General features: G+C 53.9%; 1 protein-coding gene across 1 annotated transcript in view; it reads right to left on the bottom strand.

The window, feature by feature from the left end:
* PADI4 (peptidyl arginine deiminase 4) overlaps positions 1–21,333 on the bottom strand; it is a 24,970-nt gene extending 3,637 nt beyond the window's left edge. Inside the window, exons 1-13 of the mRNA XM_023745204.1 lie at positions 21,199–21,333; positions 15,499–15,679; positions 13,331–13,397; positions 11,534–11,601; positions 10,285–10,402; positions 8,552–8,677; positions 6,836–7,014; positions 6,616–6,719; positions 5,522–5,633; positions 3,931–4,038; positions 1,448–1,602; positions 830–968; positions 527–633 (exon numbers count right to left, since the gene is read on the bottom strand). Coding sequence (XP_023600972.1) covers positions 527–633; positions 830–968; positions 1,448–1,602; positions 3,931–4,038; positions 5,522–5,633; positions 6,616–6,719; positions 6,836–7,014; positions 8,552–8,677; positions 10,285–10,402; positions 11,534–11,601; positions 13,331–13,397; positions 15,499–15,679; positions 21,199–21,290 — 1,556 coding nt within the window. The 5' untranslated portion in view covers positions 21,291–21,333. The remainder of the gene's footprint in view (positions 1–526; positions 634–829; positions 969–1,447; positions 1,603–3,930; positions 4,039–5,521; positions 5,634–6,615; positions 6,720–6,835; positions 7,015–8,551; positions 8,678–10,284; positions 10,403–11,533; positions 11,602–13,330; positions 13,398–15,498; positions 15,680–21,198) is intronic.
* Positions 21,334–27,672: the final 6,339 nt, after the last annotated feature.

The following is a 27,672-nucleotide window of genomic DNA, read 5'->3' on the forward strand; positions in this document are numbered from 1 at the left end:
TTTTTTTCAGGTCTGTGAACACATGTTGCGTCCCCTGCCTCTGAGCCTTTGCATTCACTATTCCCTCTGTCTGGAATATCTCTCTTCCTCTCACCCCACCGCCCCAAATGCCTGGCCAACTCACGTGCATCCCTCATGCTCTTGCTTGGTCTTTGCCTCCTCCAGGAAGCCTTCCTTGATCTCCTTCAAGACCACCACCACCACTCCCCCCGCGCCCCCCCCCCCCCCCCCGCAAAGGGCCTTTGGTGGAGGTGGTTTTTTCCTTCCTTCCTTCCTTCCTCCCCAAGGCAGGCCAAGTTCCTTTCCTCCCGGCTCCCTTTTTTGGTAGCTGTTTTCTTGACTCATTTCCTCTGGACTGTGAACCCCGAGGCCCCTGTTCACGCAGCAGCCCCAGCACTTAGCACAGTGCTTGGCACACAGTAGGTGCTCAGAAGCTAGCCAATGCCTGAATGGTTCCGTCTGGCCATAGGGGGGCACTGTGAAGGCAGAGGAAGGTGCCCACATGGGAGAACAAGGCATGGCCCACTTACTCTTGACCCCCTCGAACAGCAGAGCCTCCCCATGGCCCTCCTTCAGCTGCTCCTGGAACAGTTTGTAGCAGGACCTGGGGCTGGCCAGGAGCAGCCGGAAGCCCTGGAGGCAGAAACACTGGGGTCAGAGGTCAGCCTTGCCCACGGGCTCCCAAGGACGAGGGCTCTGCGGAGGGTGCAGGGAGTGAGGCTTGGACCCGCTGGCCGCCTCCTCCATGCCCCCTCCTAGGGGGGAGGGAAGGCAGAGTGCAGAGCTGTGTTTGGGGGCTCAGGAAGGAGCATGCGGCCTCAGACTGCACCTTGTTCGCGGGAACGAAGCTCAGGAACTCGTCCACGTGGCCCACGTACAGCCAGTCGGAGTAGAGTTTCACAGGGGCCTGCACCTGCTGGGCAGCGAGGAAGTCCTGCAGGGCCTGGTGCATCTCCTGGCTCTTGGCGCTGCCCACACAGGGTGAAGGGAGCGTTAGGGGAGGGGGAGGGGCCAGCCGGGAGGTCCCCGCGGTACTGGGGGCTTGGCAAAGGCATCGGGAAAGGGATTCAGGAGCCCGGGCTGCTTTTATTATATCCTCTAACATTTGAGGAATTGAGGAATTTTCATCCCAGTTTAATTGGGGAAACTGAGGCAGGGAGTCAGTAAGGTAAATAGGACCAGAGATTAGCCTCAGAAAGCACCTAGTAGGTGCTTAGTGAGTATTCACTGGCCTAAAGAGTGTACATGGTAGTGCAGGAAGGCGAACTTGGGTCTGTTGGGATCCCAAGCCCGTACCCTGGCCCTGCACTGTGATCCCTTTCACATGCCCTAAAGTTTGTTGAGCCCTTTTGGGTTGGGAGCAAGTAGGAAAGGCTTCCTGTCTGGCCTCTGCTTTTGTCCGGCATCCCCGGGTCCTGGCCACCCCTGGCGGCCCTCCCCTCCTTACCTGGGGTACATGCTGTGCCCAATGAGAATCCTGCCCAGCGGGTACTTCTTCTTCCCAACTGTGACCGGGGGGCTCACTTCCAGGTTCCCAAAGGAGTCGAGGTCGGTAACGCCCCCTGTTTGGGGGCCTCGAGTCACGTAGCCAAAATCTGGACCCTGAGGTGAGAGAAGCGCAGGCCAAGAGTCAGAGCAAGCCCCTGGGTGAAGAGGGTGGGGTCTGAGTTTAAAGATTGGCGCGGTCACCGGGAGGACTGTGGTAACCGTCAGCAGCGGGTCCATCGCAGGCACCATTATTACTGTGGAATGTCGAAGGCTCACTGGGTCTGGTGGGCAAGAAAAGGCACGGGCATTCGTTGGGTCCTGAGTGCCTGCCAGCTGCTTGGTAAGCCCAGCTTGTTAACTAGGGCGTAATATCCACAAAATATCCCTTTTCTCTTCACTTTGCAGAGAAGATGCTAAGCTCAGAGTGGTGTGTGGCTGCTTCAGGTCCCCTGTTGCTCCCACTGTTCTCAGGGGGTGGTGCCTGCCTCTCCCAGAGGTCAAAGCCCAAGGTCACCGTGGCCCTCTCCCTCACAGCAGTCAGGATGGCTTCCCGGAGGAGGCGCTGAAGCAGAGACCTGGAGGTTCAGGAGCAGCCAGACACACACACTGGGGAGAGCACTGCAGGCAGAGGGAATGGCATATGCAGAGGCCACTCGAGGTGAGAACAAGTTGAAGAACAGGAAGGAGGCCAGGTGAGCGACAGGGAAAGTGACCCTCAGTGAGCTGCCTGTTGATGCGTCTCAATGCCATTCCAAGTCTATTCCTGAGTGATCTGAGTTCGAATATCGCAGACGAGCTTGGCTGAGAGGCCGTCTCCTGTGCTGAGGGGTCTGTCTGTCTGGCAGGACTCTGGAGGTTTGGCTTGTGAAGTCATAGAATCTGACCTTTGTCACACTTGGGAAGGAAAGCCACGGACCAGAGTAGGACTGAAACCAGGAGCAGGGCCCGAGTCTCAGCGGCAGCTGGCTGGGCCTCACGCAGGGCACCTGGTTCCGGTGCGGAGAGGCACCGTGAACTTGACAACATCTCTGCACCGCACCGCTCGGCGCAGGAGAGTAAGCGAGACTCGGACAGTGACTGAGTTAAAGTTAGGTTTCCTTTCAAAGCCTCCATTTGGACAGGGCCACCTCCCCTTCCTTGGGGTGCAGAGTGCTCCTTGGAAAGCCATTCATCATAGCAACCCTTGCACCCCACACTCTTCCTCCATTTCCCTGGGCGCCTGGAGTCAAGGGGCTGTGGGGGCGGAGTGCGGCCTGGGCTCCTCCCGGGAAAGCACAGAGGCGGGTGGTTCAGAGGGCTCACGGAAGCAGAATGGCCTGGTGTGAATTCCAACGTCTCCCTTCTCTCTCTGCATGACCTTCGGGAAGCTGCTTTACCTCTCGGAGTCTCAGTTTCTTCATCTACAGAATGGGCCCAGGGATAGCATCTACGCTAAAGGTTGTCAGACGAATGAAACGAGTCAGTGCATGCTCAGCAAATGTAACTGTTCTCATTCGAAGCTGAGCTTGCACAATCCCGCCAGGCTGGCCAGCATCTGATTTAACAATATGTCACCCCCACCCCACCCCGCAGACACATGTAAAGTCTTTGGCTGATAAAGTGACACCTGGGAAATGACCACTCTGACCTTGAACCCGCCCTCTAGCCCAGTCGAGCCCCTCGCAGGCCAGACTCCACCCACAAGACAGAGCCTCCAGCTGGCTGCTGGGGAAGGCCCCGGCCCTGGCCCCACCCCACCTTGCAGCAAAAGCATCTTCCCTGGCACGAGGATGCCAAGCCTGAACTTCGTCCTCAGCAGGATTATCCTGAGGACGAGGTGAGCTCATGGCTGGAAAGGGCTTTGGGAAAGAAAGAGCCGGATCCCACTCGGTTATAACAAAACTAGAGGCCCGGTGCACGGATTCATGCACATTGAAAGTAAATTAATTAGAAGGTGGCTGGTGGGGCAGGACTGGGCGAGATGGACTGGATACACCCTGGAGCCAACCTCCCGTGGTCCCTCCCCGGCCGGCTGCACCTGGGGGTGGCACCGGAGCTCAAAGGGCATCTGCAAAGTGAGCGGGGTCCCTCCAGCAGGTGGGGTCCCTCGGCCTGGCCTGCAGGGGTCAGGCCGAAACTGGCAGTCCAACACCCCCTGAGGGGTCCCAGAGTACGAGAGGGCACTCTGCAAAGTTGCTGTCGCTCGGCATCTCCTGCATTGAGCATCTGCCCCCTGGTGGTCATTGCACATCATAGCTACCAGTCGACGGTTGAATGGTCGGACGGTCACTTAAGCTTTTATATATATAGATAACACGGTGCACCTGCATGATCGCTGCTTGGGCAGGAATCGCACCTGTGGGAGCTGGACACTCAGCCGGAGAAGGGGTGCAGGGAGACAGGCAATGAAGAAGGAGGCCTCAAGGCAGGGGTCTCAGCCGCTGGTGCCCCACCAGCACCTACCAGCAGGCACTTGACCGGGAACTCCTTCAGGCCTCTGTTCCTCGGAGAGTCGAAGACGACGGGCAGCGCCTTGTGCGGGGCTTGGATGTAGCCGATCTCGATTTCATCCTGGGCACAGCGAGCGGAGGGAGGCTGGTCACAGGCTGCCTGGGTGTTAGCACCCAGCACGGGGAGGGGCAGGGAGCACCCTCCACACGTTCTCCCCGTGGCGGCCAAGGACAAGTTCATGCAGGATGCTGGACCCCAGGGGAGGGGCTCTGAGAAAGCAGAGCTTATCGTCCTGGGTTTGCACCAACGTGTTGTGAAATTCTGAGTGTCCTTCACGCCACTCCTGGGGGGTGCCCCGCTGAGTCCTGGGGACCCATCCTGAGCAAGCCTCAGGCACTGTCCTGGAGGTGAGAGCCAGGGGGCTAGGGTCTCACCACCCCGGGTTAGGAGGTGATAGGAAGGGAGGGAGGGGTCCATGGGAACACGGAGGAAGGGCTGCGAGGGTGGGACAGGTCAGGGGGGAGCATTGCTGAGCCGAGGCCTGTAGGGCGGGCGTAGGAATGGCCTTCTCCCCAGGGGGACAGGTTAGGGGAGGATCAGGAATGAATCGGGTGCAAATCCTGCCTGTGTTCTAGCAGACAGATGTGATACTGGGCAGAAGTCACTTAAGCTGACCCATATGAAACTGCCATTCCTGGAGGTCAAGAATGGAGGCCTGTCAGCTGTTTCACATGGATCAACCTGATTTATCACAGAGGGAATGACAGAGAGGAAGAGAGGGTGTTAGAGGGTGGGGGGGGAGTGGAAAGAGGGCTGAATTCCCACGGGGGACTGGGCACATTTACGGAGGGGGAGCTCTCAGGCTGGGAGTGGGCAGGCATGATGTGGACATGGGGATGAGAATGGGGAGGGTGGTCGGAGAGGAGGAACAGCGTGGGCAGAGGTGTGTGCGTGTGTGTGTGGGGGGCGGGGCAGGTTATAGGCTTGGACCGGCAGAGCCTCGGGGCAAAGCAAGGGCACAGAAAAGAAGTTCAGTTCAGCCCACCAACAGCCCACTGGCACTGCCCAACGCCAGGCTGGGGTGCTGAGGTGAAGGAGACTTGGTCTCTGCCCTCAGGGAGCCCAGGGCATGACGGGCATGCCTGGCATGGAAATAGAAAGCTGACACAGTGTCGCCTGTGTGGTGGCAGACTGGCACCGGGGGCAGGGGACAGCCAGATTGCGAGGACCCTGGAGGCAGGCTGAGGAGGAGAGGATGGGAGCCATGGAAGGTGCTGGAGCAGGGGTGTGGCCTGATCTGGTGGCTGAGCCCAGAAGCTTGGACTCGTGTCCGGAGGTCGTCTGAGAGTGTTTAAACTAGAAGGTGGCTTTCATCCTGGTGACTTGGATGGGCATGCAGCCGCCCAGTCGATGTCAATCAAATCAGTTGCCCGAGTCCCCTGTGCCAGGACCCCCAGAGGTTCCAACTCCCTGCCCATCTGAGGAAGGGTGGCCAGCAAGGCTCTAGGCTGAGCCCCCTGGAGCCTGGGTCCCCCAGTGACCCTTGGCCTAAGGGTCACTCATCCTACGCCCCCTGTTCTGCTCACCCCACAGGGCCACGCACCTGCATCCACTGGTCCTCCATGCTCTCCTCCAAGGGGCACACAGTCAGCTTGCACCTGGCTTTCTTGGCCAGAGCGGTCAATGACTTCACAAAGTCCTCGTTATCAAATATCCTAGAAAGAGCAGAGAAGAAATACCTTAGAGTTCTGAACCCAGCAGCCAGCTCTGGGGGGCAAGCTGCACCCATGAAGGGCCCCTCAGCTGGAGTAAGAGCTCGGGCCTGGCCAGAACTGGGGAGGCGCACAGTGGGTGCTCAGGAGATGCTGCAGCCTGAAGAGACGTCCGTCTCTCTGCTCTTAGCAAATATCATCCCATTAAACCCCGTGAGAGTCCATGAAAGGAACTAGAGGGTCCTGCCATACGGGACTTGGACAACGGATCTGATTGACATTGACTGGGCTGCTGCATGCCCATCAGAGTCACCAGGATAAAAGCCACCTTCCACCGAGTGGGGAGGCCAAGGCTCAAGGTCATGCCGTCTAGGGATGGCACTGGGATTTGAACCCAGGCCTCTCTGGCTTCCAGCCTGTGTCCTGATGACCAGGTTACACTCTCACCCCTTCCTCCCTTGAAGCAATCAGAAGAGGAGAAGGGAGGGACCCCGAGACCCCAGCATATTTAAGAGGGGCCCCTAGGCTGCGGACTGGATGCTGAGGCTTCCCAGAGCAGCTTGTTAAATGCCCGTGGCCCATCCCCAGTTACAAGACCCAACTGTTCAGAGGTTGGCTAGGAATGAGCATTTTCAACGAGTCCCAGCGGTTTCTGGGGCAGAAGGTCTAAGGGCCACACTCTGAGCAACTCAGGGGCCGAGGGCTCTCCTCCTGCAGGTCTGGCAGACTCCTCAGGCCCCCGGGACCTAAAAGCAGCCCTCGGCCTGCATGTGGGCAGGGCAGCCACCACACAGACAGCTGCAGTAGCTTCCCTGCCTCTGAGCGGGTCCAGACAAGCCGTGACCCGCAGCCAGTGCATTGGGGGTTACACTTCCCCCTTCACACAGCCAGCACATGGGGGCCTGCAGCCAGAACCCCGGGCTCCTGGACCCTGGCTCCCCCTGGTGCATCTATGCCCCGCCCCCACCACCCCAGAGCCCCTCACCTGCACACATACACCTCCTTCGGGGGCTGAGTGTTGGGGGTCATGATCCAGGGGGCCACACGGAAAGCCACGCTGTCTTGGAACACCAGGGTCTTGGGGAGCTCCTGCAGGGAGAGGGGCCGGGGAGGGGTTCTCACAGAAGCCAGGGTCCCCACCTACCCCCTCCCCTGCTGGGCCACTGCCTGCGCCCAGGGCCCCCTCTGCCTCCACGTTGGCCTACCGGGTTGGCCGTGCTGAGCAGGGAGATGGTGAGGAAAATGAGGCCCGGGAAGTTGGCGTCTGGGAAAGTGAGGCCCTCCACGTAGAAGTCTGTGCTGTGCTGGCCGCCCGGGAGCTCCAGGAGGTGGGAGGGCTGCTGGGGCCCCAGGATCACCTGGTACCCCGAGGGCTGTTTGCCCCCTAGGAGAGAACAGGGGAGGCTCAGGTCCATGTCGCCACCGCATGCCCCCCTGAGGGCCCCTCACAGCTAAATCTGGCCAAAGCCTCCCCTTAAGAGAAAGGGACTAAAGCCCCAACTGGAACATAACCCCCCACCCCAGCCTGGGGTCCAAGAATAGAGTGACGGGAGCGCCTGAGCCACTTCCAACATATACATTATGGTTCGTTCATTGTTCGTTCACTCACTCACTCACTCATTCATTCATTCATTCATTCATTCCTAGCACCTGCTCTAAGCTGACACCTGGGGAGACCAAGAAGACCGTCCCTGTCCTGGTCTCCAGGGAGTGCACAGTCGCTGGGTGAGTAGGGAGGAGCAAAGACAGTCAGCATCACAGAGGGCAATACGTGCTGTGCTGGAGGGAAGCCCAGAGGGCCAGGGAAAGCTACCTGGAGGAGGTGATGCCTTGGCAGAGGCAAGGACTTGGTTTGTCGCCAAACCAATGTCAGCCGAGTCACGTTGGTCTAGAATGTGAATAAAATCGTCATCTCCTGCACAAAACTCTGATAGCACCTCCCAGCTCCCGCAGGCGAGAAGCCAAAGCCACCCCACGCCTACCTGATCCGGCTTGCCCCTCTGCCCCTTCTCCTCCACCCTCACCTACCACCTACCCCTTGCACACTGCATCCAGATGCACCGGCACCCCGGCATCCCTCAGCCCCCAGGCACGCTCCTGCCTCAGGACCTTTGCACTTACAGTTCCCTCTGCCTGGGCTGTCCTTCCCCAGGGTGTGCATGTGGCTGTTCCCATACCTCCTTCTGCTCAGATGACACTCTGTGGGGGGACACCTTCCCTGACCTTCCTCTCCCCAACCTCCTGACTCCACTCTCACCCTCGTCCCTTTCCCTGTTCCATTCTTCCCCGTCGCATTTAACGCCATCGGAGGCACCGTTTACTTAATTATGTTCCTCAGCGTCTCCCCCAGCCCTCTGAGATGGAAGCGGCCTGAGGGCAGGGCCTTCGCTGTGGTCTTTGCTCCCCGCCCCTGTGCCTAGAGCCGAGCCTGGCACTCACATAGCAGCAGGTGCTCGTGAGCTGCTGAGAAGTTACTGACGGATGTTGGAGAGCAAACAATCACCTAACACACGCAGTCAGTGTGGATGCCAGAATCTCCTTAAACAAGAGTCGTGTGTGTGTGTGTGTGTGTGTGTGTGTGTGTGTGTGTGTGAGAGAGAGAGAGAGAGAGAGAGAGAGAGAGAGAAAGAGAGAGAGAGAGGATGGTGACAGATGGCAACAGTCCTTGGGAGGGGAGTCTGTCCTTCTCAGAGCTCCCAGCCTCCAGACATCACTGCAGTCTGTCTGCTTTCTGTCTGCACCCCTTCTAGGAGGGGGGTGGGCAGAGCCGCTGTCCGTCTTGCTCCCGACTCTGTCCTCGGGGCTTGGAACCTGGCCCATAGTAGGTGCTCAGGAAATGTTTGCCAAAGCGGGTGGGAAGGGGCTGTGCCCGGGGCGGGGGCGGGAAGGGAGCATGGAAATGCCGGCCCGGGACAACTCACGGCCGGCTTGGAACACTCGGACTCTGTCCATCTCGGACTTGGCCACGTGGAGCACCAGCTGGTGCTTGGAGAAGAAGTCCCAGGGCGTCCGCGTGCTCAGCGTCACCAGGGACATGTCCTGCACGTCTGGGGCGAGAAGGTGTGGCCTGAGACGCGGGCCCCGGAGCCCTGGCCTCCCCTCCCCACCAGCGGACACCCTTTCCCATGCCACCTGGCTTTATGTGCTTTATGCCCTTTCCAGGAGTTAAATGATGTTTTTTTATTTTGGAATGAAAGCTGATGCTCTTATCCCACTAGGATGAGCTTCGGCGGTAAGCCCAGCAAAGCCGCAACCTATGTATCTTGCTCACGGCTCTGTCCCCAGCCCCCAGAAGCGAGACAACCTGGAAGCACCTAGAACAATGCCTAGCAGGGGCTGGCTACTATTTATGGGATGAATAAGTGGAAAGGGTTGTCCCCTGGGCCTGAGCGGGAAGCGAAGTCTGTGAACCACCCAGAATCAGGGCCCACAAAGGCGTGCGGAGAGCCGAGCTGACAATAGTCACGGGCACTGGGATGGGCGGGCTTAGGGGAAGTTATTTCAGCTCTCGGCACCTGTTTCCTCATCGGTAAACAGGAGTAGTGCCCACCCAGAGGGAAGGCTGAGGTCATCTGCATGACGGGCTCATGATAGCGCCCAGGTCCTGGGAGTGCCCACAAAGGTACCGGCTGCCTGTGTGCCGGGCACCGGGCATGCATCTGTTCCTATGCTATCCTACCAATTCCCCAGGAAGGCCATAGCCGCTCCCCTCGCTGGCCAGTCCCACCCCCTTAGCACCCTTCTCCAGGGAAGGTGGGCAATGTGCTTCCGCCTGCCACACTTCAGAGCTGTGCCGGCTGAGATCCTTCCCCATCACCATCCCTGTGCCCTAAACCAGGCCTGGTGTCAGGATCCCCAGGTTCGAATCCTGAGCCTGCGACTTACTAGCTGTGTGACCTTGAGGAAATTGCTTAACTCCCCCATGCCTCGGTTTCCCCATCTGTAAAGTGGGGAGGAAGACAGTACAGACTTCTCAGCCTGTGTCAAAGGATCGAATGAATGCGTAATTCTGAGTTGTCAGAGCCGGGACCGCACACACAGGGCCTCGGGGCTGCTCGGACCTGAGTTTGGGGAAGTAGCCAGGCTTTCCTTTTGAATTATTTCGGGCCCCAGTTTTGACCCAAAAGCAGAAATTTGGGTTGGGTAGCATGTGGGGGGCATGGAAACCGGGGCCTGGAGGAGGCGTTGGGGCTCAGTGCAGTGTTGCTCCCGATTCCTCTCTGGCTGCTGTGTGGCCTTGGGCAGGTCACTTGCCCTCTCAGGACCCTTGTCCATTCCTTCTCCTAGACCAGTGATGGCGAACCTATGACACGCGTGTCAGAGGTGCCACACGAACTCATTTTTTTGGTTGATTTTTCTTTGTTAAATGGCATTTAAATATATAAAATAAATACCAAAAATATAAGTCTTTGTTTTACTATGGTTGCAAATATCAAAAAATTTCTGTATGTGACACGGCACCAGAGTTAAGTTAGGGTTTTTCAAAATGTGACACGCCGAGCTCAAAAGGTTCGCCATCACTGTCTTAGGCCGTGGACACCCCAACAAGAACTTGCTCCCAACAGTCCCGATTTCTGAGGGCGGGTACAGGCTTGGGACAACGGGCTTCATTCAGTGACGAAGCTCTATTCCCATAGCTCTCGGGGGCCTTTACCTGCTCCGTCAGGCACCCGGTCATCTGTGCAGTCCATGGCAGAGGTGTGGGGGTTGTCCCTGTCACAGTTCACCAGCAGGATGGCGCCTTGCCCGCGGGGGCCCCAGGTCCAGGTGCTCTGTGGACACCCAGCAGAGACGGGGCACCCTCAGAACCCGTGTGTGTCCCTGCGACTCCTGGGGAGGCAGAGCCACCCGTTCCCAGCATCTCAGGGCCTCGCACCCTTCACATCTCTTGCTCCCACATTAGCTCCTTCTTTGGTCCCCCAGAGTGGATTTTTGCCCTGAAAGTCATGAGCAAGTTCACCAAAAATGCAATCCACCCACTTTAAACAAGGAGCCCAGGACAGTACAATTCATTTTAACAGCCTTTGGAAACGGTTGGATTGGCAAACCAAACTGAGCTGAGTATCTGTGCCAAGATTCTAATCTAAATAGTTACTCTTATGCGAACTTTTAATGACTCACCCACCCAAGTATGGGCACTATTCTTAGCAGCCAGTGACTGTCTGCGGAAGATTAAAGCGCATTAGGCCGCCCCTCAGGGCGGGGGCCGGTAGCCATGATGTCTTTTGTTGGTGAGAGAGCGGTGGAGCTCCGGGAATGACTGCGTGTGGGGTGGGGACAAGATGGATTCCACCCTCGGAGGTGGAATTCTTCCCCCACTTTGGACGGAACCAACAAAGGGATCTTAAGCCTTTGACGGGTCATTTCCTCTTGATGGGAACACAGCATCAGGCAGCTCTGAGGCCTCGGGGCCACCCTGGGGTCTATCCATGCACCCCACTTAAGACTCCCGACTCCCCTCACCTACAGGCACCACCCCTCTCTTTCCGTAACAGACATTCCTGCGCCTTCCCACCCCTGCCCTGCCGGCTCTTCCTTTCTCTGTCCTTCACCCCATGAGGGCAGCATCATGGGACTCTCCCTGAACAGGCATTAAAGACTTTCGTGCCTGCAAAGTTTCCTCTCTTCTGCACATTCATTGAGTGATTCTGGTTTCCAGTTTGTGGGGCAACACATTCTCTGAATTCACAGCCAGTGAAAAACCTAGCTTTGTAGAAGAGGTGGGAAATACGTGAACCAAAGTGATAACGGTGTTTTAAATTCCCTTCTTTTTCTTGTTCTTCCAGTGAACACGGGATTATGTGAGACAGACCGCCAGCCATCCCACCACCACCAGGGGGCGCCAGAGGAGAACCCAGTGGAGCTGCAGGGAGCGTTTTGCCTGTCAGTCAAGGTTGAGGTACCTGGTTCTTCCGGGCTTTGGTGGGCTTCACTTTGCCGGTGCGGGTGATGTCCGCGCTCAAGGTGATTTCTGAAATCCACCACGTGAGAGGAGAGGGTTGGTGAGGGTACAGGGTCGGGGCACCCAGCCTGACCCCCATGGACACTCCTTTCCCTAGGAGACCCTCTACACCAGTGGTTCTCAACCTTCCTAATGCCGCGACCCTTTAATACAGTTCCCATGTTGTGGTGACCCCCAACCATGAAATTATTTTCGTTGCTACTTCATAACTGTAATGTTGCTACTGTTATGAATCCTAATGTAAATATCTGATATGCAGGATGTATTTTCATTGTTACACATTGAACATAATTAAAGCATAGTGATTAATCACAAAAACAATATGTAATTATATATGTGTTTTCCTATGGTCTTAGGCGACCCCTGTGAAAGGGTCGTTTGACCCCCAAAGGGGTCGCAACCCACAGGTTGAGAACCGCTGCTCTGCACCGAGGCCTCTCTCTCCCTTCAGAGGAGGCACAGGTTCAAAGACACCCTTGGAAAGGCCGGGGCGCGCGAAGTCTGCCTGCAATCCGGACAGCAGGGCTGGGGCCCCTGACCACACGTATTCTCCTTTGGGGCACCCACCACAGCTGTGATGCCACCCAGACCCTGCCTGTGCGGCCGCCCTCAGGGGTTTCCCCAAGAGTTCCCAGCCCCCCAAGGGGGTGCTTGGTGTGAAGCCCCCGCAAGGACACCTTGCCAGGCTCTCAAGGCCTCTGCCCCAACTCCAGTCCCCCGCGACCTTGGGTGGAGGACGCAGTGGTCACTCCAACCCCACCTGCTCTTTTGTGACCCCCTGGGAACAAATCATGGCCCCAAACACACCCGTCTCTGTCCAAGTGAAAGCATATGTCTGTTTCTAAATTCTTCCTCCCTTGTCAGACCACATGACTGCACTGTCATTCATTCATTCAGTGACATGGAGCCGTGATGTAGCGACCTGGGAGCTCACAGTGCGAGATCCACCCAGATGGCCTTTTATCATAACCACGTGTTACTGTGCGGCCAGGCAGCAGGTGCTTAGGGGCCAGGACGTCCCTGCTCCTTCACGAACCGGCTGAGTGACCTTGGGCAATAGTTTTCTCATCCGCAAAATGGGATAATAGTAACAATCTCATTGGATTGTTGTAAGGTTTAAATGTAAAGTCTTAACACAGTGCCTGGTTTATAGAGCTAGTGCTTTATCATTATCATCATTATTATTAACATGTGTATCCATGAAATAAATGTGTAATAATGAATGAAATTCATTAATGAAATGAAACCTGAAGGTTTCAGATACAGTCCATACATTTCATGCACATTTAAAGAATAATAATGTCATTATGTTACTGTTCAAGATTTAGAAATATACTTTATTTAAAGAAGAATATTAAATAAATAGGAGTCTAGGTAGATCATTGATATGGCAAATATAATGAGATGCCAACAATGGCATTTCAGGAACACTGGTGTATATTACTGCATAAGACAATGTCGTCATCTACATTTAGAAAAATGAGTAGTTGAAGTGTCAAAAAGATAAGAGACTCAAATACTGAAAATCTGTGCAACATCTCCTAAGTTGAGAAACGAAATATTAAGAAGTTGAAGCTTCCTGCAACGCCCTCTCTCCCCAGTTGTACCTTCTGTGGCTCCCGGACTGAGGAGGGAGCATTTGTGAGCCACCAGCTATGTGCCCGGCTAGAAGCTGTGCCTTTTCCCTGCTCAGTCTGAGTAAGCTCCTGTGGGAGGGGGAGGGGTCCCGGTCACTTACCCACCCCGGTGAGGTAGAGCAGCGCGTGGACTGGGTTGGTCTGGGGTCCGTAGTATGAAATCTGAACCTATAGGACAGCGGGAAACCACTCATGACGTCTCTTAGTCATTCAACAAACACGAACTGCCGCTTGCTGTGTGCCTGATCAGGGCAGGATGCTGAGGAGACCAGGATGGGGAAGAAGTGGTCTCAGCCCTAAGGAGCACCCTAGCTGGTGGGAGTGGAGGGGTAGCAACACACTCAAATGCAGAGACGGGGGTCCTATGGGAGCCCAGAAGTGGGGGGGCTCACGCTGCCAGGGTGTGACAGGGAGGTACATATTGAGGTAGATCTTCTATTGAGCAGCTGGAGACGTGGTGGAAGAGGCGTGAGAGGGACAGCGCGGGTGATAAGCCACGGAAACTGGCTCTGCAAGCAGAGAGGTGGAGGAGACCCGGAGAGCCAGACCTGGCCGTAGCCCAGCTCCCCGAGGGTCTGGGAGCAGGCGCTGTGGATGGGTGTGGTCTCTTCAGGGCAGGTGCCGACCTGAGTAAGAAACACCGGCCCCCACTGCCCAAAGTCCAAAATCCAGGACAAATGCATCTGATTGGCTCGGCCAAGCCTGAGGAGGGCGGAGCATCAGGATGGACACTCCCAAGCTAAATGGCGGAGGGCAGTTTCCCAAAGCCAAACCAAGGAGCTGCCACTAGAGGAAGGATCTGTCCTGTAGACGGTGGGGATCCAGGGAAATGTCACAGCCTCTGTCACCTCATGTCTGGACCACGGCGTCAGCCTCTAGTCTACTGCCTGCATCCAATCTACTCATTATAGCCAGTGGGGTTGTTCGAACACACAAATGCACCCTTGCTACTCCCTGGATGACACGTTTTCCTTGGCTTCCTGTTGCCTTCACAGAGATGTCCCTGATGGAAACCCTTTAATACTGGCTTTCTGTCTCTCTCCCCGTCCCTTCCTTTCCACTCTCCCTTCTCGCCATCCAGATCTTTCCCAGTTTCCACAACATGAGTCTCACCCTCTCCTCACCCAGAGTGAGCACACAGGTCACATCCCCTATGTAGAGCTCTCACTCTTCTTTCCTTCTCTCTGGTGGGTCACTCAGACCATTCTTCAGCTTGCCTCTTCCTCCAGGAAGTTTCCCCTGATTGCACCCTCCCCAACTTGCTTTGTTACCCAAGCTCTCTGCTCCTACAGCAGACAGCAACTCTCTGCCCCAGTGGGGAGCCTGCCAGGCCTGTCCTGCTGGGAGAACAAATGGCCCTTGGCCCAGCCCTCCGTGGGAACCCCAGAGGGTCTTGTTGAGCCCATCTACAGCCAATGAGGGTGCAGTGGTAAATGGTGGTGCCTCAAAAGATACGTCCACATCCTAATCCCTGGAACCGGTTAAGTGTGACTTTATTTGGAGAAAAGATCTTTGCAGATGTAATTAAGGACCTGGGGGTGAGATCATCCTGGCTGGCTGGGGGAGGCCTTAGATGCAGTGATGAGAGAGAAACGGGCAGGTGTGACAGACCGACGAGGAGGCAGTGTGACCACAGAGGCCGAGAGTGGAGTGCCAGCAGCCACCAGACGCCAGAAGAGGCAAAGCAACGATTCTCCCTGAGGTCCTCCAGAGGGAGCGTGGCCTGGCGACGCCTGGATGTCTGATGTCTGTCCTCCAGCACGGCGAGAGGATACGGTTCTGTTGTTCTAAGCCACCAGTTTGTGGTACAGCAGCCACAGGAAACGAAATACACGGGCATGGACCAGCGTTTCCTGGGGCTGCCTGGCTGCGGGCTTCATAGCGCTCACCACCATCTATAATTGCTAACCTATACAGTATCCGATACCCTCACCCCTAGGTTGTAAGCTCCGTGAAGGCGGCAGCCTCCCCCGTCTTGTTTATTTCTGTATCTCCAGTGCCTGGCAGTGCTTGGTACAGAGGAGGTGACTACGAAACATTTGCTGAATAAGTGAATCTCATCAGAACCCTGGCCTATCAATAACCCCTGGCATCCCTATCTTGTCTGTGAGGACGCCATGGCTGGCATGAGCCATCATGCGCTTTTTCAGAGAGATGGAAGCCCGCCCAGGCTGGGCTCTGGGTCGATGAGGGCAGACTGTGGGGAGCTGACCTGCTCAGACCTGCTGGCCTCCTCCCGCACAGCCCGCCCCACAGCGGCCGCACTCACCTTCTGGTCGCCCATGCTGCTGCTGGCAGCCCTCATCCTCAGGCTCACCTCCAGCCCGGGGTCCAGGGGCCACTTGGAGGAACCTGTGGGATTCTTCTTGGCTGGAGGGCTGTGGGCAACATCCACCACCACCCCTGGGGAGGCGTTGATGCTGAAGAAGGTGCAGCCCGTGGGGGCAGAGCTGTGAGAGGCACAGACAGGGAGGACAGAGAGGCAGGGTCAGTCTGGCCACCACAGCTCTCCCAGCAGTTTTCCTTTCCCCAAAGAGTGTCCACACCAGAGAGCAGCCGGCCTGACCCTGACCGTGGGAGGTTGTCAGGAGGTCATGAGAAACAAAACGAGTCCCCTGGTCCAGCGGGCGTGCACTGGAACTAGGGAAATTGCAGAGAGATGTGCACAGCAAAGACACACACGGATGTGTGCACGGAGCAGTGTGCACCCCCGGAGGTTTACTCTCCACAAACACACAAAGGGTTGTGCCCAAGCAAAGAATCAGACAGACTTCTGCTTCTGGAATGATGGCAGGCCAGTACTCACAACTGGATCTGGCTAAAATATAATTTTTTAGAACATGGCTGTGATCATGAGAAGTCAGGAAAATCTCCAAGGACTCCCTTCTCTGCACACATACACAACTCAGTAGTTACACTGAAGAACACCAAAGACAAAGAGAAGATCTTAAAGGTATCCAGAAAGAGAAGCCAGATCGCCTATGAAGGAATAACAATCAGACTGAGAGCAAACTTCCCCATAGCAACAATGAAGTCCAGCAGACCACTGAATAATATCTTCGAAATATATTGAAAAAATAACTATCAGCTTAGAATTGTGTACATGACCAAATTATATTTTAACAAAGGCATTTTCAGGTGAAGAGGAACTGATATTTTAAAACCAGCACACTTTCACCAAACCAATTTCTAAATACTTTAAGAAGAAGATATTGGAGGCCAGAAGCATGGTCTGACAGGCAAGAAAGAATGGTGAGCAAATAAAATGGTAAGTATACAGTTTGTCTGTATAAAAACGGTTTTCAAATATCAAAATGGTAGCCCAGGCTGGTGTGGTTCAGTTGGTTGAGCATTGTCCCATGCACCGAAAGGTCACTGGTTCAATTCCTGGTCAGGGCACATACCAGGTTGTGGGTTTGATCCCTGGTCGGGGTTTGTGTGGGAGGTCTTTCTCTCTCAAGTCAATAAAAAATTTTTTTTTAAATATCAAAATTGTGGCATTAACAGTGTTTAATTCTAGATTTTATAGAGTTAAAATTTTATGATTAAATTTAAATAGTAGGAATAGAGTTCATAAAATTCTACACATGCAGAAAATACAATAATAAAAAAGAACAGAAAAATTCCATTCAAAAAGGAAATAAAAAAGCAAAAGATAACATGGGGGGGGGGAAATAGACAAATAAAAATAATGGTAAAAACATATCCAACTTGGCTGGTGTAGCTCAGTGGTTGAATGTTGACCCTTGAACCAGGAGGTCATGATTTGATTCCTGGTCAGGGCACATACAGGCTCAGTCCCTAGTAGGGGGCATGCAGGAAGCAGCTGATCAATGATTCTCTCTCATCATTGATGCTTCTATCTCTCCCTCTCCCTTCCTCTCTCTGAAAATTAATAAAAATATTAAAAACATATCCATACATATATTCAAAATAAATGAAAATGGTTTAATGTTAAAAGAGAGTTTGGGATTAGATAAAGAAACAATAGCTATATGCTATTTATAAGAGACACCCCTAAAATATAAGGATCCAGAAAAGATGAAGTACATTAATCCAATACTAACCAAAAGAGAGCTGGGATGGGCATATTAATACCAGACAAACAATGCACTGTTAGCAATAGGAAGATCTCAACCAAAGAATGAGGTTCAACTCACCTAGAAGATATTCTAAACTTGTATGTACCTAATATAGCTCAGTAGATTTATAAAGTAAGCCTTGGTAGAAATACAGGGAGAAGTTGACAAATTCACCATCATGGTTGAAGATTTCAACTCCCCTTTCTCAATTAACAATAGATTAAGCAGACAAAAAAGGGACACAAGTAACAAACTTGATTTAGGAGACATATATAGAATTCTGACCCCACAACTAGTGAATATACACTTTCCCAAGCAAAGCACACATGGATCACTAAAAATATATATAACCGCCCTAGCCAGTTTGGCTCAGTGGATAGAGCGTTGGCCTGCAGACCGAAGGGTTCCAGGTTCGATTCTGGCCAAGGGCACATGCCGGGGCTGTGGGCTCGATCCCCAGTAGGGAGCGTGCAGGAGGCAGCCAATCAATGATTCTCTCTCATCATTGATGTTTTTATCTCTCTATCTCTCTCCCTTCCTCTCTGAAATCAATAAAAAAATAATAATAAATGCAAAATCAATAAAAAAATAATAATAAATGCAATATATATATATATATATATATATATATATATATATATCCATGTAATTCGCCATAACAAATTTATTTCATTTAACAAATATGAAAGGACAGGTAACATATGGTGTAGGTAGCATATTCTTTCATCACAGTCTAAGGAGTCACTAATCCAGCCCAAAGACCCATCTCAGTGGGACCCGCACCACCGAATCCTTCCCCGTCACTCCAATGCAGCGGGGTTTCTTCCTCCAGGTGAGATTTCTCTCTGCAGGAGAATCACAGTGCCCCGAAGACGACTACATATCAATCCCCAGAACCCACGCATATGTCATCTCACATGGAAGAGAGGACTTGCGGATGTGATTAAGGATCTGGAGATGGGGAGAATATGCTGGATTATTTGGGGGGGACCAGTGTAACCACAAGGGTCTTTAGAAGAGGGGGTGGGCGGGGCAGAGCGAGAGGAAATGGGTGATGCAACTGTTAGAAGGGGCCATGAGCCGAGGATGCAGGTGACCTCCAGGAGCTGCAGAAGGAAGGAGTGGTTCTCTCCGCCTCCACAAAGGCACACAGCCCTGCGGACACGCTGACTTTAGCTCCGTGAATTTTAGCCCCGTGAGACCCATTTTTGAACTTCTGGCCTCCCAAACTGGAAGATCATACATTTGTTTTTTGTCTTTTGTTTTTTTCAGTTTTATTCAGAGACAGCATTTTAAGCAACTAGATCTGTGGTAACCTCTTACAACAGCAATCGGAAGCCGCACACCCTCCCTTCCCGCACTTCTGCCGCAGGGCTTCTCTCATTCCCCTTCGGCGAACTCCCTGCTCTCTCAGGAGATGGGGGGCTGGCTTCCTAACAACAAGGCAGTCTCAGAGGCATGTGGGTTTCACTGTGTCTCTGTGTAGGGGCGCCCACGTGTGTTAATACAAGACAACTCAGAGCTGACTCTTCTTGTAACGTCCAGGAGCCTCTGTGGAGGCGGCACTGAGAACCTGAGCCCGCACGAGTGACATCATTTCTCCGGCTCCCGCACCCAGCATTTCCTTACCCATGACCTCCCGTGGGTCTGTGACACTCACACATGCAGGGGCTCACGCGACTCTTCTAGCAAAGGGGGACCACTCGGCCGGACACCCGGCCTGCATTTTATAATTGAACTCTCGCCACAACCCAGCAAGGTGGGTGTTGAGTCTCCCATTTTACAGATGGGTAAACTGAGGCTCTGAGACACTAACAGGCTTGCTCATGCTCCTCGCTGTCCCACTGCATGGTCTCCTCTTGAAAAGGAGACCCTGGGAGGAAGAGGAGAAGCCCATCGCTGGCAGCTTCAGAACACCCACCGTGGTTGGGCCTCCTGGACCCCGCACCCATTCTGGGCCTTTCCCAAGCCCCTCGGAAGCTGCATGAATTCCACCAACCAGGCAGCCGTGCCCAGCGAGGCCGACCCCGCAGCGCTCAGAGGCAGTGTGTGCTGGAGAGGCAGGTGGGTTTAGGATCAGACAGGCCTGGGTTCAAATCTCCTGCCAGGTAGATGTTTTTTTATCTCTTGAAGCCTCAGATTACTCATCTCTAAAATGGGCACGATGAGAGGGTTCACCTTGCAGGGCTTCTGGGAGGATTAGAAATCCCGATGGAAGGGCTGGCGCTAGTCCCTGGGGTCATGATACAGCCCTGACGCCAGCCACAAGCATCACAGAAAGTGCCTCAACAGGTTTCCAGGGATTTTGTTTGCATGTAATCCATGTATTTCCTGTTCCGGGGAAAGTACTTTCCCAACAGAGAATGAAAATCACCAGCAGAGGTGAAAGCAGCTCTGGAATAGGCACCCACACCCAAGTGGTCTGTCCCGCCTCTTTCTAACCCTGGGGGTCTGAGCCCAGTGGCAGGGGGCACGGCTCGAGCAGGGTGTGGAGGCATGTGCTGTGCTGGGAGGGGCTCAAGGGTGCATGCTGCTGCCGGGGGGGTGGGAGGGGGTGTCAACCCGGCTGTGTTTTAAGAAGAGAATTCAGGCCGCAGTAAGGGTGGTGGCTGTGCAGATGGGACGAAGGTGCTGGCTGGGGACTGCTGTGCAGGGCAGGTTAGAAGTGATGGGAAGGCTGGTCCAGGGACCGAAGTGGAGAGAGGAAGGTCGGGGACCCAGGCTGCCTGGGTTTGAATCCTCACCTATAGCTGTGTGGCTCTCAGGGCCTCAGTTTCTCCTTCTGTAAAGTGGGAATAACAGCATTGCCTACCTCATAGGGCTATGGAATGAGCTCTGTGTGGGGAGCGTGATGTGAATGTAGCCGTTAGTCTGGGAGACCTTCGGGGAGCTGAGTGGCAGGCTCACTGTCTCCCTGAAGGAGGAACCTCGGATGACACGAGGCTCTCTTTTTCCTTTCCTCCTCACCCTCGGTCTCCTGCCTCCCCTCCTGGGAAGCCACCTTAGCAGTTACTGCTGTTCTCCCGCTGCCCGGGTCCAGGCAAGTGACACTTTCAAAGAAATACCCCAGAAATTCCTGCAGGTGCCATTCTAGGACCAGCCTGGGAGGGAGGAAACCAGGGCTGCCAGTATTATTACTAACAACAACAATGACGCCGACCATTCGATGCACACCCTCCAAGAGTGTTCCTGGACCATTTGATTTAACTAGATCTTGACCCAAGGCTTAGCACATAGTAGGTACTCAGTTGGTATTTGTTGAATGAATGGGTGAAGGAATGAGCAACTACCAGGGGTATGCCCCACACTGTGCTAAGAACTTAACATTTTCATGGTTTTTCACATTTAATATCTTTTACCGCCCTATGAAGTGGGTATTATTCCCATTTCACAGACAAGGAAACCGAGGCTCAGAAGCCCAAAGCCACCCAGCTAGCCAACAGCAGGGCCAGGTTTCCCACCTCAGCCTTTCCCACGGCCGAGCCTGTCTCATCACACCCATGCTGTTAGGCACCCATGGAGGGAGGCTTGGCTGCAACCATGAACCAGGTCTGGGTCATGAAGTCCAGGGTCTAGCCTTACTTCCGGGCACACGTGCTGTGTGATCTCAGGCAAATCACAAACTCTCTCTGAACTTCTATTGCCTCAGTGATAATACTTTCTTTGTGGTGAGGCCCCCAGGGAACTCCCACTTGTACGCGGCAAAGACCCCACTGCCCTGAGTCTGGGCACCTCCCAGAGCCACTCAGGTCTTCCCTTTCCAGCTTCTCCCCTGGCAACAGCTACTGAGGCTGGAGCCCGAGCCAAGCGCACAGCCCGTGTCAGCAGAACCTGTTCATCCAGCATCAGTGGACCTGCTCCCCGCCCCCAGGATGTCCCCTGCTCACCCGCAGACATCCAGCTGGGGCTTGGTGCCCAGCACACATACGGCGTAGGTGGGCTGCTCTGGGGTCACGTGGATCACCGTCCCCTGGGCCATGATCCGGCCAGCTCGTCCCTGCGGCTGCAGGAAGCCCCTGGCTGGTTCCTTTGTACTGCGCAGTGGAGGCCATGAGTCAGCACCTGCGGTTTGTGCTCAGGGGCGAGCCCCTCCCCACTCAGGTCCGAGGCTGGCACTCTCAGCCCCTCCTCTGCCCTGGATCTGCCCCTTGACCCCTTGGGTGTCGGTGCCAGAATCAGTGGCAGGCTGGCTCCGTCAGTTTCCCAGGGAGGGCAGAGGGCTCAGGACGCCTGGAGGTGGGGTCATAGGTCTGGGTCCTCATGTCCGTAGCCCCCCCCTGCCTGGGGCCGTGAACACCCGGGTGCAGCCAATCTTGCCTAACTAGGCCCAGCTGGGCTCTCAGAGAGGCTCAGGCTAGAACAGGGGGAGGTTTCAAGATTTTAGGCAACAGGTCACAGCCCGGGCTACACATGCAAAGACCAGCCTGGCGTGGGGCAGGCCTCCCCCAGCTGGGTCACCCACATGGGAGCTGTCTGTGTGCTGGGCGCCTTGCCCTGCACTTGACGTGGAATAGCTCACAGAGACAGCTGTGTGACAGGTGCTGCTACTCCCTCATCTCATTCTCACGGCAGCTCTCAGCCGTTCTTATTCCCACTTTACAGAAGCAGCAGCTCAGACAGGATGAGCGGCTAGCGGCAGAGCCAGCGTTTGAACCAAACATCCTGCTCCAGAGTATGAGACATATTAGCTGCCTGCCTGCGTGGCATGAGCTTTTCTGATTGTATAACATCTACTTTTGTTGTTGTTGTTGTTAATCCTCACCTGAGGATATTTTTCCATTGATTTCTAGAGAGAGTGGAAGGGAGGGGGAGAGAGAGAGAGAAACATCGATGTAAGAGAGACATTGATTGGTGGCCGGGGATCGAGCCTGCAACCAAGGTACGTGCCCTTGACCAGAATCGAACCCGGGATCCTTCAGTCCACAGGGTGACACTCTATCCAAGGTGCCAAACCGGCTAGGGCTATAACATCTACTTTTTACTGCAGTACAAGGTATATAGGAGCTGATTGTGACTACCTACCCATTTTATAGAAGGGAAAATAGAGGCTCAGAGAAGAAAGGTGACGTGCCCAAGGCGCCACAGCTAGTGTGTGGCAGAGCGGGAAGCCAGCGTTCCCTGCACATTGCAGGGTGCCTGCCTCTAGCCGGGGCCTCTGGCTGTCAGACTAGACATTGCAGGTGGGTCACATCTGCCAATGGGACACTCACTCGGCCACGGAGCTGTGCTTGCACCTGGGCCAGTGGTGGGAGAGGTGGGTGGATGGGCAGTCCCAGCAGGGAGCACCCAAAGGAGGCATCATACCTGGGGATCTGGAGGCTGTGGGGTTAGGCAGGCCTGAGTTCCAATCCTGCTTCCTGCAGCATCCCCAGGAGGTGGGTTCCAGCATGATGCCCACGTTATAGATGAGGCCTCTGAGGCTGATATTCCCTAGACCCCACAGCCCATAAAGTGGGTCCCAGGATCCAAAACCGCCTTCTCCAGGCTCAAATTCCATTTTCTGTGCCAGCAGCTGCCACAGCCAGACCTGGTACCCTGATGTATCCACAGCACTGCTTGCACACAGTAGGTCTTAATAAACCCCATTTTTGTGGCTGGTCATATGATTAGGACTGGTTTGAGCTTCTAATGGAGGCTGGAGGAGGGCACCGTCAATTGTCAGAGTTAGGGGCCCTCAGAGCACACCAAGTCCAGGCCGAGTTCTGTGGATGGGAGACGAGGCACAGAGAGGGTGTGTGACACGCCCACGGTCACACAGCAAGTCAGCAGGAAGCCTGGGCTCTCCCCCAAGGCTGAGGTTCCTTGGGGGTAGTTTTCTTTTTTTCTTTCTTCCCTTTTTATCTTTAGCAAGTTGAAGGTTAAATCAGCTGTGAGTAAGCCACAAAGAGAAAAAACCAAAGCAGGTTTGTTAATTCAACACATATTTACCGTGTGCCTACTGTGTGTTCTAAGCACAGTGGGTACAAAGTGACCAAAACAGACCAACACCCTGCCTTCATGGAGTTCCTTTTTCTAGGAGAAAGAGGCAGCTAATAAACAGGAATTATATAGTCTGTTGGCTTTATGAAAAATGGCTCTTACCCTGCTCAACTTTTCATTTTTTCAGAGGTATAACTTGAACCCAGGAAAACCATCACCCTTCCAACACAAAGACCCTCCCGGCCTCTCCATAACATCAAGTAGAAAGTTGGGAGTGCATCGAGATTGTCCACGTTTTCACATTTTAATCAAGTGTAAGTCAGTTCTCTCTCTCTCTCTCTCTCTCTCTCTCTCTCTCTCTCTCTCTCTCTCCCCAAATAAACATTTGCCTGAATAGAATTACTTCCTTGATCATTTTCCTAAAGGTAGAATTTCTAATATTTGAAACTGCTTCCCAGAGGTTTATTGCTCACGTCACCCTGGCCCTCCCAGCAACGGGTTTTCGTTTCTACTATTCTGATCGTGGTATTTGGTGTTTATTTAGTTCCTAATGAGATGAATACATGGTCCCGATGCTGGCCATTCTGTTGCTGTTACCTTAGGGCCATTTTGATCAGGAGGGATGTTAGGGAGGGAAAGGGCCAGAGGCCGGTGTGTGGGGCCTGGCAGGCAATTCGGGACTTGCTTTTTCTGGTTGGCTATGGTTACATCTCTCCGGCAGCAACTTGAAGTTGGAACTGGAGCTCTGTTAAGACAACATTGCCACGCAAACTTGAACGTAGGCCTGGTTTAAAATAACACTGACACCCTGCATTCTCCTCTGCCAGGCTGGGAGGAGGACTCTTCCCGGATTTGTTTGCTTGATGGGTTTACAGAGGTCTTGGCAGAGCGTGCCTGCTCCTCCCGGTGCCGGGGGCCTCCCTGTGCCCCTCCTCACGGGGAGGTGGCAGGCATCTTCGGCTGCCACTCCAGGGCCCTGTGGGTCTGCATGAACATGCCTCTTGGCCCGGTAAGGCCAGAGCCCTCGGATGACGAGGATGCAGGATGACAAGGCATGGGGCGGTCACACACCCTCGCGCTGTCGTGCTCTCCTCCTGGTTTTCATTGATCGGGCGCTGAATGGCCACAGCATTGTGTTTCTGCAACACCCCTCCGTGCAGTTCACTGAGCCCTGCTGGGTGCCAGACTCTCTCCCAGGCCTTAAGGAACCAGATCTTCATTTTGCTGGGATGTTCTGACTTCGAGGTTGGTCTCCCAACGTAGGGATTCCTTACGTGCCTTTGTGCAAGGAATATTAGGATCCTGTGGTCTGTGTTCCCAACCAGTAACAGTGACTACGGGACCCTGAGCTCTGGGCAGGGTCCAGGGTCAGCTGCTGACACGCACCATCTCATCAGACCCTCTTAACAACCCCATGGGGAGGGAGGATTAATCTCATTCTGTAGGCAAGGAAATGCAGCTCAGAGAGGGTGAATGACTAGAATAAGACCACACAGCTGGTAGTGAAAGAAGTCAAGGTTTGAACCCAGATCGAGCTGATTGCAAAGCCTTAACCACAAGGCTTTACCAGCCGATTGGGGAGGGGGGAATAAAAGACCCCAGACTCCCCAGGCTTCTGATTCAGACTCATTCGACAGATATCTGCTGGGCGCCCCTCTGTGCCAGGCATGGTGCCAGGTATTAGGGACACAGAAGACAGACGTGTCATCGTCTTCAAGGAACACAACACGAAGATCAAAGAAACAGAAGCCATAGGAGTCAACTCTCTCTCTAAGAATGTATACGTCTGTGTTCCAACGTATAGACCCTGAGAGGGAGATTTCAAGGAATTGGCTCACAGGATGTGGAGGCTGGGGGTGGAGGGCAGGCAGGCTAGAGACCCCGGAAGAGCTGATGTTGCAGCCCAAGCCTGAAGGCCACCTGTGGAAGAACCCCCTCGGCCTTGGAGGACGTCCAGTCGTTGCTCTTAGCCCTTCAACTGGTTGGACGAGGCCCACCCCCACGCTGGCGTCCACCGAGTTAAATGTGAGTCTCATCTCAGAAGCACCTTCCCCGCAACGTTCAGGCTGCTGTTTGACCACATATCCGAGTGCCCTGGCCTGGCCAAGCGGACACGTAAAATCAGCTGTCCCAGAACACGCAGCTCACAGGAGGTACTCTGAACTCTTTGGCGTCACTCACCCTTTTGGGCACTTAAAGGGAGCAATAGAGATGCCCTTGGCGTTCCGTTCCTTGTGGATGGGGAAACTGAGGCTCGGGAAGGAGCTGTCACTGGCCTAAGGTCACGGGCAAGGTGGTGCAGAATCAAAACAAGTCTCTCCTCGCTCTCCACGCGCAAACCCCGTCTCCTGGGGTTTTTAGTCTGGGGCCCACAGGGGGAGACTCGGAGGCGAGAGTCTGAGTGGACATAGTTTATCTGGGAGGCAGGGAAGGCAGGAAGCCAGTGAGAGTGTGAGGGTGAGCCGGTGACCACCGTAACCAGCATGGTGATGAGCGGAACCCACTGGGGAGCACTGGAGAGTGGGGTGGGGCTGCACCCCAGAGCGAGCTGAGCCCAGGAGCAGGGGAGCTGGGCATTTACACCCCCTTCCCCCACTGTCATTGCTGAGGGCTGCTCCTGGGGACATATTCCCTGCACTTTGGTCAGCAGGCTCTGGAGGAAGAGAAACCTTGGGCAGGTGCAGGTGCTGGGACAGGGTCCCCGGAACTGAGGAGGGAGGCAATGGGGGACACTGACAGCATCTGTCATAGGACGGGAGGGCCGTCCCCAACCTTCAAGGAGCCAAAGGCAGCTGAGGCCACATCCCCCCTGAAAAATGCACATGAAACATTTGCATGTAGTTTGCTGCGTTCGCTGACCATGGAGCCACCTGGGAGACTGGGTTAAGACCTCTACCCCAGCGACCCTTCCTTTGTCTGCCCCCCACACCCACATATCCCCCTCCACCGGGAGGTAGCAAGGCTTTACTGCCACAGCTGCCCTCCACCCCCAGGCACTCAGGGACCCTTCCGGAGAGAGGCAGCTTGGCTGTGGCATCGTGGTCTGGTCACAGTGTGGGCCCCCTGCTCTTCCCTGAGCTCCCGGGCTCCGGAGCAGCTGGCCCTGGTCAAGGGCATGTACTTCAGTTGCAGGGCCGATCCCCGACCTGGGGCTGTGCGGGAGGCGACCAGTCAATGTGTCTCTCTCACATCAATGTTTCTCCCCGTCCCTTCCACTCTCTAAAAACCAATGGAAAAATATCCTCGAGTGAGGATTAACAAAACAAAACAATTAAGAAAGACAGATTCAGAAAGAAAAAAGATAATCCACTGGGAGAAAAGAAAACATGTAATATATGTAAACGGTGACAGACCTGTATACCTCTAGGGTTTATAAACAACTCCTTCTATTCAATAAAGAAAGGTCTGTTCCTCTGGCCTATGAAATTGGTCTATTCGTCTATCTCTGCTTAAGTTCTCCATTGTCTTCGCTGCTATAGCTTTATAGTAAGTCTTAATACCTGGTAGAGCAACTCAGCTCACGTTTCGTCTTGAAGAGGGACTCAGTGATGTTTGGCTCTTAACACTTCTATATAAATTTTAAAATCCGATTACTATTTTCTACATACACACACATATGTTATAGCCATTCTAATTGGGTTTGCATTAATTCATAAGAGAATTGACATCTCAATATTGAACTTTCAATCTAGGAACATGGTCTCTTTCTCCATTAGATCTTCTTGAATGTTTCCAGCACAGTTGCATACTGCACCCCATAAATATAGAGATCCAACTGAATTTTGTGTATTGGTTTTACAGCGATTGCCTTGCTAAACCATCTTATTAATTGTTATAGATTAGATATTCTTTTGGACTTTCTACATTTATCATCATTCCTTTCCAATCCTTAAAACTTGTATTTCCGCCATGGCCAGTGTGGCTCAGTTGGTTGGAACATCCTCCCATGCACCATAAGGTGGTGGGTTTGATTCCCGGTCAGGACACATACCCAGGTTGTGGGTTTGATCCCCGGGGTCGGGCCCCCGATTGATGTTTCTCTTTCACATCGATGTTTCTATCCTTCTCTCTCTCAAAAAAAAAAAAAATCAATAAAATTTATTTTAAAAAAACTTTTATTTCCTTTTCTTGCCTCCCTGCACTGCATGAGCTTTCTGTTCAATGAACTTGCTGTTCAACAGAAGTGACGGCAGTGGGCACCCAGGTCTTATTCTGACCCTAAGATTCCATCATTAAGTATGATTTGTGATGCGGGTTTCTTGTAGGTCAGTGGATCTCAAAGTCTAGCAGCACCAGGGTTACCCGGAGGGCTTATTACAAAGCAGAAAGTGCCCAGCGGCGGGGCTCAGTGGCTGAGTATCGACCTATGAACCAGGAGGTCAGGGTTCAATTCCCGGTTTCATTTCAGACAAGTTCCCAGGCAACGCGGACGCTGCTGGTCA

The sequence above is a fragment of the Myotis lucifugus genome, unplaced genomic scaffold, assembly GCF_000147115.1.
Source record: "Myotis lucifugus unplaced genomic scaffold, Myoluc2.0 scaffold_523, whole genome shotgun sequence".
NCBI classification, from domain to species: Eukaryota; Metazoa; Chordata; class Mammalia; order Chiroptera; family Vespertilionidae; genus Myotis; species Myotis lucifugus.